Below are 16,356 nucleotides of genomic sequence, written 5' to 3'. Positions count from 1 at the left end.
CATCGGAAGGTCAACGGACGAAGGAGATTCACTACATCCCTCTGCAGTTTTTCAGACCACAGAGGATCTCGGAAAGCTAATCAAAGAAGAAGCACAACAAATCATCAGCGTACCACGCAGCTTACACACGTATTTCGGTCCATAGTTACGGCACTTTATTACCACGGGTTCAGCAGTCAGCACACAAATACTACAAGTGTCACTCCAAGTCCAAACTCCAAACACAGCAGCTACGGGACGCCACGCTAGGCCACATGATGCCCATGTGCGTGGATCGACAGACGATACAATACCTGCGTACTCAACTCAAATCATTCATCACCTGTTCTTATTCTTCAGTGGAGTGCAAAGAGCTGTCACAATATAGACCACTGACTGAATCTATCGTATATAGGACTCCAGATCCAGATTGGGCGTACAATATGTCGCACCATGTCTCTCTCGTCGTCTGAACCAGTCATATCCAACCTGTAGATGATCCAAGGTTAAGGCGCTGAGAAGCCATGTCTTCGTTGTTCAGCTGGTCCATGTAGGCAGGACGGTACCTTCACAAAGAAAAAAGAACTCGTTTGAACTTTCGACTGATTGGAAACTCAAATTCTGAATAAGTATAGATTGAACATTTATTCCTAGGAGAAATCCGTCAGGTTAACCCTGATTGGCATGTAGAAAAACATACCCAATCTGCATGGAGGATTCCTGTTCCGGTTGTCGGAGGAGTTCCGGATAAGGCTCAACGGCATGCCCACTAGAGCTACTTTTCCCTCCATCTTGCCACGACATAGGGAGCGCATTCTCGCCGAGGTTGGTGGTGTCCTGCAACTGGTAGTGGCAAAAAATACAGCAATGAGATATTTATTAGTCACATTGGACTCTTTTTTTCTTCTCATAACTGTTGGATTTTCTTATTCAGTGTTGTTTATAAACTACACCAAACAAAGGTGGGCGAACTGCTGCTTGCATAAAATGAAGATCCATAGTTTCATATACAGGTAAAAACAAAGTTGTAAGCTCAGTGATACTACCTTCTTCCTCAGGTCTTTGTTCTGATCCTGCAGTTCTTGCTCCTGCAGTGCATCATTTAGTCAGCCATCAAATAAACAGCATTAACGGATGGAGCAAGAAAAAAGCAGGGTGAAGATCATATGAAGTTCATGACCCATCATTACCTTAGTTTTCAGGTCAAATAGCTCATCGAGTAATACTTTATTCTGCAAACGAACATACAACTTCGTCATAATCAATATAAACCACTGATTGAACTGTGATACATGCATATTTAAGCTAATGCTATTGAGCAATGTCTTGAAAGTTCATGTACATCCGAACAACTAGGGATACAGCAGCATTCTACACTAATAGAATTCAAAACTAATACTTATGCTTAGACTGAAGCAGTATCTGTATAACAGAAATAGATCTCGATCAAGCTGGTGAACCTTAGCTTTATGTAACAAATATGAGACGTTCAACTTTTGTACCTTTCTTGACCTGATATTCTTGAGGGACACGTCTATTTGGTTCTCAATTTGGTCAAGCTCCTTCATGCTGAGTGGACCCAGCTCCTCACCGAGAATATTTCTACAATATTTGCGAACGAGGGCTGATAAGCTACAGCAACGCTGCACTATACATACAGCAAAAGTGACTCTTCAGTCACAATATGAAGATTACCGTTGTGAGCTTTGAAGGTATTCAACTCTGGTCTTCAGCTTCAAGTATTCCTGGTAGTTAATCTAGATCCAACAATAAAATAAGACACAGTACAAGTTAGTTGAAGTAAGATACTAGTACAGTACTTGCAGTAGAAAAAAAGATAAAATATTAACGTACATGACAGCAACCCTGGTGGCCAAATGAAAAAAAGGATAGTTGAAACCAAATGTTGTCCCATGTCCCAACTTCTAACAAACGGGGAGTTAGGAAAGGTTAAGAACGGCAACGACCTTTTTAGTTTGAAGGTAGCCATGGAAATGCTACTGAGCAATGAACATAGTGCTTGCTTACATACATCAAGCAAGTGAATCACTTGGTGCAACAGCGCACCACTGACCAAGATAACCGTCCAATGTGTTTGGTGTCTTCTAGCGTTGGAGGCTACTTTGGTGCCACATACAGTATACCGTCTTTGGTTCCTCTGGGCTTGGCGACCTCAGTTGACTGGCCAGCTTCGATTCAGTGAGGTATCAATAAGGTGGTTATTTTTGGGCGACCACATCCAAATGTCAGTGAACAACATGGTCTGGTCAGTGGCGAACCATTGAAAGTCGGATTTGGATTTTCTTTCTTCTGACTCGGCATTCATACCAAGTACTATAACTAGAAATTGTGTGTGGGCTTGGCAATGCGAACTTATAGTTACTCTGCCCTGATTTTTTTTTTTCAAAATTGGGGGGGAGGGGGGGTACATGGCCTCTGCATCGGTCGATGCACACAACCTTCTATTAAAACCCAACAAAAATATGCATAGTTTACACATTACGGATCAGAGAGAGTTATATAAAAATCAACCATCGAAAGCAAACACAATTTCTTCTATCGCCAAACATCGTGTAATCTACTAGTATGCCGCCAGGTAGCTTGGTAGAAGATATCCTAACCATCAGCAGCCAGTTGCATCCAGAAACACAGTTGCATCCAGAAACACCAACCCTTGAAGTCCTTCAGACATGTACCATGGATCACGTGCACATTACTTCATTGGTGTTTTTCGTTGACGACTTGATGTTCAGTATTGGTACTCATTGGTGTTTCTGCGTTGATGACTTGAGGCCTTCGGTTTGGTGGTAGCGCTAGCTCCAAAGCTCCAGGGTGAAAACACTTGGTTTGGTATTGTTAGCATTATATGCGATTAGATCACTGCAGAAAATAGACAGGGGAAATCATGGCAGGTTTCTCCGTGTTGGTGGGCGCCTCTGTTGTGTTGACCTCCCATGTCTCCAATCTCCTTGTTCACGAACACTACCGTTAGGAGATTTCCTTCGCCTGACTATGCATTGAGGACGATGGAGCGACGTATGCGGACACTGCTAACCTCCTTTGAGGGCATCATCATGGTGGTGGCACCGATGAGTTCTGAGAGATGGCTTGCCAGATGAGACAGTGGTGACATGTGGCTTTGTTTTTTAGCCCGCTCCTCCTGCGTCGCCCCCGCGCGGCGACCAGGGGGAAACCCTAGATCCTGCCGCCTCCAGGTCGTCCCCTATCCTCCCCTCTCTTCCCTCGCCGCTGCCTGAGGGCGCGGCCGGCAAAGCCCGTTCGGCGGCGTCGGTGGCGAGGCCCTCTCATCTTCTGGCTTAGGTGGATGGGCGCGGGAAGCTTCCTCCGGGACAGGGCGTGGCGCGACCGTCAGGTGCCACGGCGTGCCGGCGCTCGGGCATGGCCTGCTTCGGCGATGCGACGGGCGACAGGGTGGTGGTAGCGCGTCTGCGGGCGGCGCGGGCAGGGGGCGGCAATGGCTGTGGTGGCTGCTCGGCCGACCTCTGCGAGGAGGGGAGGCTTGACGGCGGGCTATGCTGCGTGGGGGGCGGTGGCGGGTCGCTGCGGGCCGGGATCTAGGCTACCGGGCCTGGATCTGCCGGCAGCGGCATGACGGTGTCCTCTGCGGATACGTCCACTGAGGGACGGCGGTGGTGGCTCGAGGAGGCGCCATCTTGCTTGCCTCGGCACTACGCTCGACGAGTTGGGGATACACGGCTGCCAGTGAAAACCGTGCTCCGACTCCGGTCTTGGCGGGCGATGGCAGCGTCACACGTCGTAACCTTCTTGAAGGCATCGTCGTCGCAGCCTGCATCTACCCACTCGTGCTGCTCCGGGGGAAACCCTAGATCTGGGTCTCCCAGATCGGACGATGGCGGCGTGCCCTGCGTCGTTCTACCTCTTGGGGCATCGTTTTTGGAGCAGCTGCTGGATGTTGGCGGATATTGGTGGAGTGGTATTCATCTACCACATCGATGGCGCCGAGTCTCGGTGGCATGGTGCTGCGGAGTATCGACGACGGATGCGGGATAATGTATGCGTGCAGGATGGTGGAGCCATCTGGCTTCTTGGTGGCATCGACGGCAGGCCTTGCAAGGTTAATGCGATGATCACTCTTGAAGATGGGGTCGAGGAAGACGGCGGTAGCAACTTCTATGGCATGTGCGTTGGTGTGCGCTGAGAATCTGCTTGACTGAATGTGCTTCTCATCTGCTATTGGGTAGCTTGGGAAGGCATTTGGTTTTTTGGATTATGTGAGTTGGTTTTTTGTCACCCCCTTCATCCCTTTGTAGGTTTAGCGAGGTGGCTTCGAGTTTGATCTTTTGTATTGCTCTTGTAAGGTGTTATGAATAATCTAATAAAAAAGCCGTGTGCATCCTTTGGATGCACAAGCTGGGGTGATTTCTCCCATTTCGAAAAAAAAATGTTGCTTTCTTTACCTCATTGGAGGCACTGTCTTGGAGCTTACATCCATTTTGGAAAGATGAAGACTCGGCGTGGCTACATTGCGCAATGTAGACTAGGGCAGGAAGGGTCACTTGTTTTGGGGGAACCCTAAATCTTGGTCTCTTAGATCGGATGATGGTGATGCTTGGCGCAGTTCTCTCTCATCGGGGCACTGTTTTGGAACAGGTGGAGGGGTCAGGAGGTGGAGCGGCATGGCATCGATGGCGGTGTGTCTCAGTGGCATGTAGAAGGAGAGTCTTGGCATCAGACGTGTTTTAATGGACAAGCGCATGGCGATGGCATTGTTTGGCGTCGTGGTGGTGTCGACGGCAGGCCTAGCGAGGATTATGTGGATCTCTGGCATGAAGATGAGTCAACAATACAACAACGGTGACGACTTCTTGAGTGTGTGCATGCGGTGCACGCTGAAAGTCAGGTGGGCCAGATGTGTTCTCCCAACTCACCATAGGATGGCTCGGTGATGCCCCCAGATATAGGTAGTGTGGTGTTGTTGTCACGACAATACAATCAACGACAAGCTCCACCATATGGGTGCCGGACCATCCTCCTGTAATCTCTTATCTAACCTATTAGGTTGCTCTTAGTATAATTTAGCTACCCACGGGGTTTTTTATGATACACCCAGATTTCAAATGTTTTACTCCAACATCAAACTTAACCGCGTGAAGTCAGCCACACTTTGTTTCCTCGTAAAGGCATTGTTTCCACCCACGATCTTGCCTTCAGGAAATACATATATGCTAATAACTCTGACGTCTAGCAGTGACTCCTTGTAGGTGTTGTAATAATATAATATAAAACTCAAAATCCACGTGTACTCAAAGTTCGGTGGTGAAGGTCCTCTTCGGCATAGATCTTGCGCATCTCCTCTCCGAGGCTCGACTTCAGAATTGGAGTTGCCCATCTCTTCTCGAGGAGCAATCTGTTTGGCATAGGCCAACTTAAGCTTCGCGTTTGTGTAGCTTATGTGAATAGCTAGCGTGGCTGGGTGTGCTCCTCGCGGTTGCCTGAGGGTGGATGTGGGTGTGAGCCCTTTTGTTGCAGGTTTTTACTTATTTTTTTCCAAAAAAAACCTGGGTATTTCAACTTAATTAATGAATGAGGCAAAGCTTTTGCTTCCATTTGAAAAACAAAAGGCGGATAATGAAGTTGAAGATGTATGTTGTGTGTCGACGTGTGCTTCACATGGGATTAAGCTTATTTTTCGAAATGGGAAGCATGACATGGCGTTTAGTTGTTATGTCCTTTGGCATTTTTCCATTTTTTTTTGTAATATTTTGGTTGTGTTCAACCTGGAGGTCTCACTAGACTCTTGAGTCCATGCATGTTATTTTAAAGATTAAGTGTGTTTATGTGCATCTCCTGTAAATTTCTATAGGTAAAATTTCTCAAAAATTCCACTGTCATGTGCGGCGGCCAGTGGTTGACTGCATCACCTGTGGACATTTATGCATGCCTTAGACCATCAAAGTTTTATGGCAAATTTCTTCCTGGACTAGCACATTAGACAAATCTTGAAATCGGCATTTTCAAAAAAATATTGAGTAAGCGGTTTAAGAGGACCCTTACAAAGAGCCACCCAGTTTCCTCACGATCATCATACCAGCAACAAGATGTTAGATTAACATAGTCACAGATTCGCCCCTCCCTAGCAACACGAGACCCCTAGCCGCCACTGACTCTCCCCCACCTCTCTTCCTACCGTGCCTCTCATCTTCGTTGGAGGGGCGGCTGCTGACAAATGTGGCTCAACCTAGTGAAGGCGGCAGTGGGGAGCCCTCTCCCCTTGCTAGACGTGCGGTGTAGGACATAGCCGTCGGGAGCGAGGCTTGTTGTGGGAGACTGCCGCCATGGGTGGAGGGGGTCACCTGCTCCTCTACCATCTTGGCCTATGGGTGGCTAGCGAGGGATCGGTCGGCTAGTCCCGCTGGGAGCCGGTTGATGGCGTGGGGGCTGCTCGATGAGTCTGAATAATGGTGGTTTGGCCCTACTGCTATTTGTGCGCCATGTTGTCGATCTACTTGATGTCGAGTTCCGGTCTTCCACGTGAAGATCTCCATAGTTTGGCGCATGATATTGATGGGGGTGCAGAACATCATGATGGTGGTGATTGGATGTATTGAAGTCATGACCGGGAGGTGTATCGATTGTGAGAAGACTATGCAACACACATGAGGACTACATTTTTGGTGGTGCTTATCGAGTACCGAGTCGCGATGGTAAAAATTCAAGGTCTGATCTTTATTGGTTATACATATAAGAAGGCATTGTTTTGTCCTCCTTGAAAACCCAAGACTTTCTCCAAATAGAAATGGGTAGAAATGACCCTTCTAAAGAGTTAAATGCATGTCATTTTACCTATAAATGAATTTGCTAAAGAGTTAAATGCATGTCATTTCTACCCAATCAAAAAATTTATTTATCCTATTGTACGTAGTTATTGTCATTTAAATCAGAATGTGGAGTATCAATTAAAGAATGAAAGGCTACACTTTTCATTAAAAAATACATATAACTGCATTATATTCATGAGCTATTAAGAAATTTGTATGCTTACTTCATTTTCTGTCGTCGGCGTTGCTTCCTGCGAATTGTAGTTGCAGGTGCGGTATCTCTCAAGTGTTTTGTACATGCTGTTAATTCATTAAACCAAAGGAGTCAGTTCACATTGTTTGATATGGAAACAGGTACAAAAATGAAGGCAATATGTCAGGGTTTTTTTTTCGAACCATGCAGGAGAACTGCATGTATAAATATTAAGAAGGGAGAAAAAGGCCCAAAAAAGGCAAAGAGTACAAATTAAAGCAGAATATAGGTTTGTGAAACTAGACCTGACCAAAAAGAGGAAAAATGAAAACACACACAACAGCCGTGGCAGCAATATGTCAGGTTGTTGTAACAACCTAAAGTACAAATGGGTGAAACGAAGGCAGAGGTCCCAAATGTCGGTGTTTTTATTAAACCTCCTACAGTCCAAATACAACAATGAAAATACTCGTACACATTTAGTGACATGCATGAGTCTGATGGAATCGCAGGGATCTAGAACCCCAGAGATGTCCAGTGCAGATGGATCTAGGTGCAAACTAAGCATGTTTCTAAGTTGCAAACATATACTTGAGATTGATTAAAAATTTGTACATTTAGATGTTCTAACATGTACACATATACTAACATTATGAGGCAGTCAATTATCGGTTGACAATCGGTAGTATTATTTTAGTATTTTTATGGTTTTGTAGTTTTACGACATAGAGTTTAAAATTCTAAATGTGTTTCAAAGTATTATTTACTCAATAGATTATGTTATATCTTTAAATACCTTTCCTCAAATACCCATCCAATCTTAACATACATGATATAGTGTGGAGACTGCACCCCCTCTCCGCCCTCGGCCACACAAATCTCCCCTAGGTGTTATGTCAAAGTGCGACCTCTCTCTATTGTAATTACTAACAATTTAGGTGTTCAAGTTGATTTGTGATCGATAGAATGCGCCTATGGCTTTGAACTTTGCCAATAGCACTTGGACTAGTGTGTAGCCCACATGTGTTGACACTGAGTGTAAATCATGTCTACGCTAGTTGGACCAACCATACTAGGTGATGTTGATTCAACTTTAAGGATTTTAGTTCAATATATCATAATTAAATCAGACCTTCATTTGTTAGATTTGTTGGCTGTGGATGACAACTAAGGGTGGAAAAGGAACATACATGTTCCAACCATCCATCCGACCAAAATCATACAAAGTTTATTCCAAGTTTGAAATTTACGATATAGGATGAATGATATTCTGCTGTATCGGACCATTAGGTTTTTAACGATTACGTTTGTACACTTAATATATGATATCTAAGACATATGCTATATATACTGCTAACTGCTAAGTCAGTCGTATCCTAGTCCACCCCTCATGCATGACTTTCCGGAGACGATTCTACTAGTTGATGCATTCATATCTTAGGTTAGAGTTATGCTTACTTAACCTCAAAACTTGGTTTCGGTAACGTTACTTCGTTTTTTCTTTGAATCTAGCTAGCGCAATATCAGGCCATATACGGCCAAAAATTTGTGTCCGTGTAGGTCTGTATTTGGCCCACTCTGTGCTACACTCATCTCCAGTCGCGTCCCCCAAACCGTCCCCCAAACAGCGCCGGATTGAGCGTTTGGGGGACGTGTTTCATTCGTGCCGCGTTGGAGGACGTCGCTCCCCAGCGGCGTCCCCCAAACGCCGCCCCCAAACACTAAAATACTTTTTTTTGTTTTTTTGCATTTTTATTTCAATAAAAAGAAGAAACATTCCCCAGCCGCATGCAGTCTCCCGCAGATGCAGTGAGCCCGGCTCGTCGCCGGCGACGAAGTCGGCAAACGTGTCCGGCAGTCTCTGGATGCCGTGTGGGTCGCCCTTGAGGATGACGACGAATCGAACACCACTCGCCGCTCCTCCTCCTGCAGATCCGACGATGAAGACGACGGCGTCGCAGGCGATGGCGAGCGTGCAGCTCTGCCGCGGCCACGACCACGACCACGGCCGCGACCTCGGCCTCCGCCTCTACCAGCCATGGAGTCGACTCTTGAGATGGTGGTGGCTAGGGTTGGGGAGAGAGACACTAGGGTTTGTGTGTGAGAGGGACGATGAGAGAGCGGCCCTTTTTATAGGCCGGAGGGAGGCGGGGGAGCGGTGACGTTTATTAACGCCGGCACGCAGAGCTCGGTGCGACGAGACGCTTCGCTGCGCCTCTGCGGGAACTGCACCGTTCCTGCGCGCCAATAACTTCCGTCGCGAGGTAGGCGGCGGTTAGGTTAAACTTCAATGTACCGCTGACGCGTCGGTCCCGCCACTCCCCACCTCGCTTTTCGTTGTGTCCGGCGCCCCAAGTCCGTCCCCTGGGGGGACGGACTCGGGGCGCCGGACACCATATCGGGCCGCGCCGGACGAAAAGAGGCGTTGGGAGACACGGCTGGGAACGTTTTTTCTGTTATATTCCAGTAGCATTACTCTTGTCCGACTCTAAGAAAAAAAATTGAAGTTCAGGATGCGGAACAAGCAACAACCATCCGCATATGCTTTATTTCACCCCTAACGATGATCTGGATCCTGTCAGGAAAAGAAAACGATGATTTGGATGGTGCTCCTTGATAGAGGTGCTCTGGATATATTCACTTGCTCAACGACCCCCCTGCCCCGTCATATGCACAATATGTTTTTCGATAAAGATACGCACAATATGTATATATGAGTTCAACGCTACAAGTTCCCAACTCCAATACTCGTATCCTATCCGCACTAGTTACAACACAAATCCAAACGTAACCTGACTACTACAATATATTCAGCGCACAACGAGATCCAAGCAGGGTGGACCTCAAAAAAGATATACTTGCGTAGCCAAGGTTATGATCCTAAGCTTTATAACGCCGAACTAAAGGAGAAAATATCTAGTGGAAACCAAGCTGCGATACAAATCGGTGATAGCCATGTTTCAGAGTTTCTATAAATTATTTGAAATTTCAACCTCAAACTTAAAATCATTTGGGACATTGGAAAAATCAAACTTTTGCATCCAAATTGGGCCTCCAGCTTTTTTAATTACCAATCAAGGTTTGTTCCTAATGTGATACTTCTTTTCTTAAGCTCACGCGCGGCTGCGCTGAGCTGCCCCTCTTCTCTCATCGCCGCCATCGGAAGAGTCGTCAGGCAAAGCCTGTTCGGTGGGGCGCTTGCGGGACTCCAAGCTCGCGGTGCTCCTAGCTAGGGATGGGGGAGGTGTGCGGTTTCCTGGGTGCATCACGGCTAGCCCACGACATAAGTTGGACGGACAACGGCGCGGCTTTGCGGTCTCGATCTGGGTCCATGAAGGACCCGGTGGACTGCGGCGACTGCGATTGTTTTGAGCATCACATCGGTTTTGGGGGCCAGCGTGTGACTGTCCCGCTGCCTGCAGTGCATGGATGCCGGAACAACGACCCTACGCATAGCAGGGCCCTCTTTCTCCTCTGCCGGATGTGGTCAGCTGTTTGACAGTTTGTGTGGAGGATCGTGGATCCCAACACCGGCGTTGCGATCAGTGCAAGCGTTGATGGAGGCTGGCTGTGGCGGTGGTCTTCGGTTTTGATGCGGTGGCGGCTGCATGGGTTTTCTCTAATCACTTTGGTTGCTACGTCAGTGGAAACAACAATATTTGGATGTTGAAATTTTCTTCGCGGCGACACAGAGCCTAGGCGGCACAAGGGATGTTGGGTCCGACTACCCAGTTTAGGCTACTTCGACAACAGCTATCGCGATCCTTCACCGCGGTCGTTGACTGAGCTTCGAAGGGTGTTTGTTGGACTTCGGCTTGACGTGGCGCTTTGGAGGGAGCTCTGTAGCCATGGGAGGTGGTTCTCTATTATCACGCCGAGCTAGGTGGTAGGTTTTTGGCCCCAACATCTAGTTCCATTCGTGGCCTCAGGTCGTCGAGCTCAAAGGGAGGATGGTGTGTGTGTGTGTGGGGGGGGGGGGGGGGGGGGGGTTGGCATTGGTGGTCCGGCCAATCATCGAGGGGCGGGTGCGTGGTTTGCTACTCATCACTGAGTCAAAGCCTTGTCTTGACAATAGTCCGAGACTAACGACGGTGGCATCCTTGGGCAATGTTTCCTTATTGAAGGATTCCACCAGGGATTATAAGGGGCAAACACCAGATCACGCGTGGATGGGGGGAGGCGACGCACGTGCTTCATTTTCCTCATGAGCCTTTCATTGGATATTTTTCCTTCTGGAGGGACCATAGGAGTGAGTTGGTGGTTGGCGGCGGCGCTACTAGGCAGCCTCAGTGCGGTCGATAGGCGGACGTGACTCTATGTTTTGGTGAGCTCTAGGTGAAAACAATGTATCGGTCTCATATGGTGTTGGTGTTGGCGGTGCTCTTGGTCATTTCTCCCATTCTCGAACACATCACTTTGGAGACCTTTGCATCGATGCTTGGATTGTTTATCTAGTCGCCGTAGTTCGATTTTTAATCTCTGGTTAGGCGGTGCGTGACCCTGGGCCAATGTCGGTGTTGGAGTGGTGGGCCTCCAGATTTTCACCTCCGATGTGTTGCATTAAGGTGTTTGGGTGCACTTTTTTTATCTATTTATATGTTTTTATTAATTTTTGAGAAGTTGTTCTTCTGCATATTCTTGTTGTATGGATGTTGCATGTTCCTCCAATATTGCATGTGTTCCTTTTTTTGATAAAGAAATATATTAATATCGTGAAGGTACCAATTTCACCCAGCTCTCTGGACCAATAAAATGTCCAAAGACATCACAGATGCGCACAACCAAGAAAAATAAAAAAAGGTGATAAAAAGAAAATAAAGACCAGTTCGTGGTGATGAAGCATTCGCAATATTAGCATCTAACTACCACCAAAGACAACACCACAAACTAGATTCCCCAAAAGCATTGCCTCCAAGAAGGAAACAATGCACAAGTGTTGTCGTCGCCCAATCGAAGAGCTTGGGTTTTCACCCTGCAGAAAATCCGAGTTTCCAAAACAATACCTTCAGCAAGGCCATTGCGAGCTATAACCAACAAAGGCCATACCTTGGGTTTTCACAATGGCAATTGTGGCTCGGTACTCGAGGATCACCACCAAGAATGCACTCCGCCTATGCTGCCACCCCCGCTTGCCAAGGCTGCTAAAAGTTTCCAAACACTGACACATAGGGAGAACATGTGTCGCATTGTCTTCATTGCTACCAGTAACCTCTCCACTATTACCAACCACCGATCGCAGCCAACATAACTTTCTCCACATCCACCAGTTTCATGAAAATTTATATAAAGACATGTCCCATGGCACCGACAAGAAGGCGGAACTTCATGCCTCCTCCAAATGAGGCCACTCTGGCTAAATATAAGGGCGTGCACGACCACATCGATTCCGCTCTATATATCAAGTAGGGCCCTGCGCCAAACTGCGGAAATCTTCGAGAGGAAGACCGGAACTCATCGGCGGCCAAATCGAAGAGGCCGACATGAAAAAGATAAAGGTGTTTGCGTCGAAGCAGTAGAGCCAAACCACCTTTATTCCGTAAGACAAAACCGTCAAACCAGACCTATAGGACACTAGATCGGTGCAAAACTGTTGTTGTCAACCACACCATGCGGAGTTAGAGAACTTGCCAGCACCAACCCCAAACCGGCAAGCCAAACGGTCACGCCTGGCCGGATCCGTGGCTACCAACCCTACTCCATCATCTGTCTCCCTACCAAGCACCTAGAGCTGCTCATCTGAGTAGTAGTATAGGAGATCGGAGGTTGCCACCCGTCTTGGAGATGCAACACAGAGGCACGCCTTGAAGATCTCCATCATGGGCGCCACCAAGCAGTAGGGAGCAACCTCCGCCAGAGCATCCCCAGAAGCCGCTGCCAAGAACAGGACCGGGGCTGGCGCCCAGGCTCCGCCTCACCCAAAGCTATGGCCGGAGGTCCCCCTCCCCTTCGAGGAACGGGGCCACCGCCACCATGGCTGAGGACGGCGGCACGGCGGAAGGGGAGCGGAGGAAAGGGCGCTACGGCGATGCTAGGGCTGGTTGCCCCCAGGCCGCCACAAATGGGAATCAACGGGGGATCACCTTCGCGCGTGTTCCTTTGGTGCTTACCAACAACAAACTGCCCAATAGGGATAATATAATAAAATTAAAGGCATGATGTATTTGATTTATAGTGCTTGTGCTATCTTGAATCTGAATCCCATATGCACTTTTCTTTTAGTGTGCAATAGCTAAAGAGTTGTGGAGGAATTTATCTCCCTTATCTCGGATGCATGAGCAAGTTAATTGGTTGTTTGTCTTTTAGCTTACAGATCTGTGAAAATACTCATAAAATTCCTAATATTGTCCAGACAGGTGCCTTATGGTCATTGTGGAAACTTGGGAAGGATTTGTGTTTTAACAGATCTTGTTGATTTGGTATTCATGAGACCTTTCAGAAGGTAGCCTACACCCTAATCGGTAGGTTGATCTTATGCCCAAAAGGAGATATAGGAAGCCTAAACGTTGTGTGTGAAGCCTAATCGTTTCCAACATTTTTTTGTGTGATTGTTGGTATGTTACGTCTCAAAGCGTGTCCAAATCATTTTTTGTCTGCGTTTTTTAATGAATTGGCAGCGATCCTCATGAGTTAACCCCCGAAAACAGTGATTTCCTTCTTTTTTCACTTAAGGGAACAAAGTAATCCCAACAAACATTTTCCGCTTGAATGACTATGAATCCATCAATTCAACCAGTTTAGGCACATGCATGGGTGTTACTATAAGATAAACACTACTACTCTGTCCAAAAAAAAAAACACTACTCCTATCGGTATATTGCATGCAAGCTAGCTGGATTGCTCTTGTTTGTTGACATGACGTGCGATAAGAAAGTTCACTTGTCATATCTGACGCCTCGGCAGTCAGAGCACGCAACACCGAGTAGTTCTACACGTACGGGGCCCAATATGAAGATAGGTGAACTTCCGGGGACCGAGCTGCTGCAGTAATTCAATGGAACAGTAACTAATTAATGGAACAGTAGAATGGATCTCTTAGATCTCTCACCACATCCTAGACTATGGCAAGCTCTAGAACATGGCTGCGCGAATTTAACCCCTACGTAGGTTTAATGGATTACTCATTTTGGATGAGTCGTAGAGAAGAGACCTTGGATCTGATATATATATAGGAATATAAATATACATGGGAATAGAAAGAGATCTTTCATACAGCAAGGGCCAGTGAAGCAGATTTACTAAAGATGTACTGTGTGGAATAAGCAGCAAGGAGATTGATGGCTCTTTGTTCTTTGCCTGTGATGGCTTTGCCTTAGGCATCCGAGAAAAAATAGTGAAGTGTATATGGACAGCATAAGAGTATCTGGTCTAGCTCAAGAAATCTAACTCAGAATCGTTGTGGTAAACAGATCGATCGAACTCATAAGTCATAACACTACCGGCCGGGTTTACTTGACTTTTCCACAGCTTTAATAATCATTAATCAAAACAACTTTTGTTTAACAAATAGCCCTCGTCGTCACTTCGATCTCTTGGATAATAAAGGAGGGTCTTTTCTCATGTTACTTTTTTGATTGAAGGCAAGAATTAATTATTTGGCCAGATTCATATCACACCGTGGAAAAAAATTAGACCAGAAAGGACAGAAATACCGATGAACATATATATTGGGACGAAACCAAGCAAAGACTACAAAGTAGCGAGAGAGAAGCTGCGGATCCAAAACCCAAGCCAAAATCGATTTACCCATGAAACTTCCCCAGATCTCGCGAAAGAAAAGAAGCAAATGGAGGGAGAGGCCTTCAATTAATTAGCTAAAACACTTGGATGGGTGCTCAGTTGAGTCATGGGTGTGGTGTTGCCGCCGGAGATGATACTTAATACTTACCAGGATGAGCTGGAGAACTCGAAGAGGCGGCCGCGGCCGGAGAAGATGATGAGAGCCACCTCTGCGTCACAGAGCAGCGAGAGCTCGTACGCCTTCTTGAGCAACCCGTTCCGGCGCTTGGCGAATGTCACCTGCCGACTGATCTTGTTCTCGATCCGCCTCATCTCCACCTTCCCACGACCCATCTTCTTCCTTCCTTCCTTCCCCGCCTCTCTATCCTCTCCTTTCTTCTCCCTGTGCTTATTCTTTTTGCAGGCAGGAGAAGAATGTCTGATCGTATGTTTTGTGGGTGCCGTAAGTCTCTCTCGCTCTCTCTAGAAATGCCTCTCTCTCTCTCAGCTGTCAATCCTCAATCACCATTGATCACTGCTCGGCCACCCGTTTTTTCTCTCTCTCCTCTGGTACTGTAGCTTTAGGGCTTGTGGGGGAGAGGTTGCGTGGATCGGTTGATGACTTGATGTGAGGTTAGTTCGTACCACCGGATGCCCCCCACCCGGATCGACCTCCACAGCAAGAAAAGCAGAAACGTCAGGCAGTTGAGCTCAGCTGGGTCTGGGAGATGGTCAGATGGATAGTTCGATCGATCGAGGCGCGGCAGAGGACGGTTGGCACGTGTCGACCAGCGTGTGGAGGAACAGGGCCGACGTTCATTATGACATCCCTGCTATCTACCCTTCTAGGGCTTCGTAGGACTTCACTCGTAGGACTTCCCTTTCGTCCAGTCTGCTCTCTGAACTATCTTTAATTTTCCCTCACTCGGCCGCTCTTTCCTGCTATCGGTCAGTGCCTCTTTTGATTGTTTTATCCTAGAAAATAAAAGGAAATGTCCGGTCAAAGTTTAAAGCTACTGCCGGTCTCCTGTCAGGTTTCCGGCATCTCGTCCTTGGGTTGGGAAATGAGAGACGGTGATCAATAATAGCCCGTAGCACATATGAGTAACGAGAGTATGTCCGCGTCTCCAAAGTGTTCGCTAAATCGCATCGGATCGAGCGTTTGGGTGATGTTTTTTCTTCGTGTCGCGTTTGGAGAACACGCTTCCCAGTCACGTCCCCCAAACAGAAATTTAGATTTTTTAAATTTAATCAAAAATAGTCGAATTTATTCAAAATTGTTATATATTACATTGATTTGAAGAAAATTCGATGAAATTTAAACCTAAACCCTAATATATTAGTACTTGCGGTGCCTGATAACGCGTGAAGCACACATCCGTTGGGAACCCCAAGAGGAAGGTGTGATGCGTACAGCAGCAAATTTTCCCTCAGTAAGAAACCAAGGTTATCGAACCAGTAGGAGATGAAGGCCACGTGAAGGTTGTTGGTGAAGGAGTGTAGTGCGGCGTAACACCAGGGATTCCGGCGCCAACGTGGAACCTGCACAACACAATCAAAATACTTTGCCCCAACTTAACAGTGAGGTTGTCAATCTCACCGGCTTGTCCGTAAACAAAGGATTAAACGTATGGTGTGGAGAATGATGTTTGCTTGTGCGGAACAACG

General features: G+C 47.0%; 1 protein-coding gene across 1 annotated transcript; it reads right to left on the bottom strand.

The window, feature by feature from the left end:
* Positions 1–457: 457 nt before the first annotated feature.
* Positions 458–15,042, bottom strand: LOC124696868 (MADS-box transcription factor 1-like). Its single transcript, XM_047229536.1, has 8 exons — positions 14,858–15,042; positions 7,004–7,079; positions 1,675–1,736; positions 1,482–1,581; positions 1,170–1,211; positions 1,026–1,067; positions 680–822; positions 458–545 (listed from the first exon to the last, which is right to left on the bottom strand). Exons 1-8 carry the CDS (start codon positions 15,040–15,042, stop codon positions 458–460), a joined length of 738 nt encoding a protein of 245 aa, XP_047085492.1.
* Between the last annotated feature and the right edge of the window lie 1,314 nt (positions 15,043–16,356).

The sequence above is a fragment of the Lolium rigidum genome, chromosome 3, assembly GCF_022539505.1.
Source record: "Lolium rigidum isolate FL_2022 chromosome 3, APGP_CSIRO_Lrig_0.1, whole genome shotgun sequence".
Lineage (NCBI taxonomy): Eukaryota > Viridiplantae > Streptophyta > Magnoliopsida > Poales > Poaceae > Lolium > Lolium rigidum.
The sequence above is the reverse complement of the archived record's forward strand: the minus strand, read 5'-3'. Positions and strand labels throughout refer to the sequence as shown.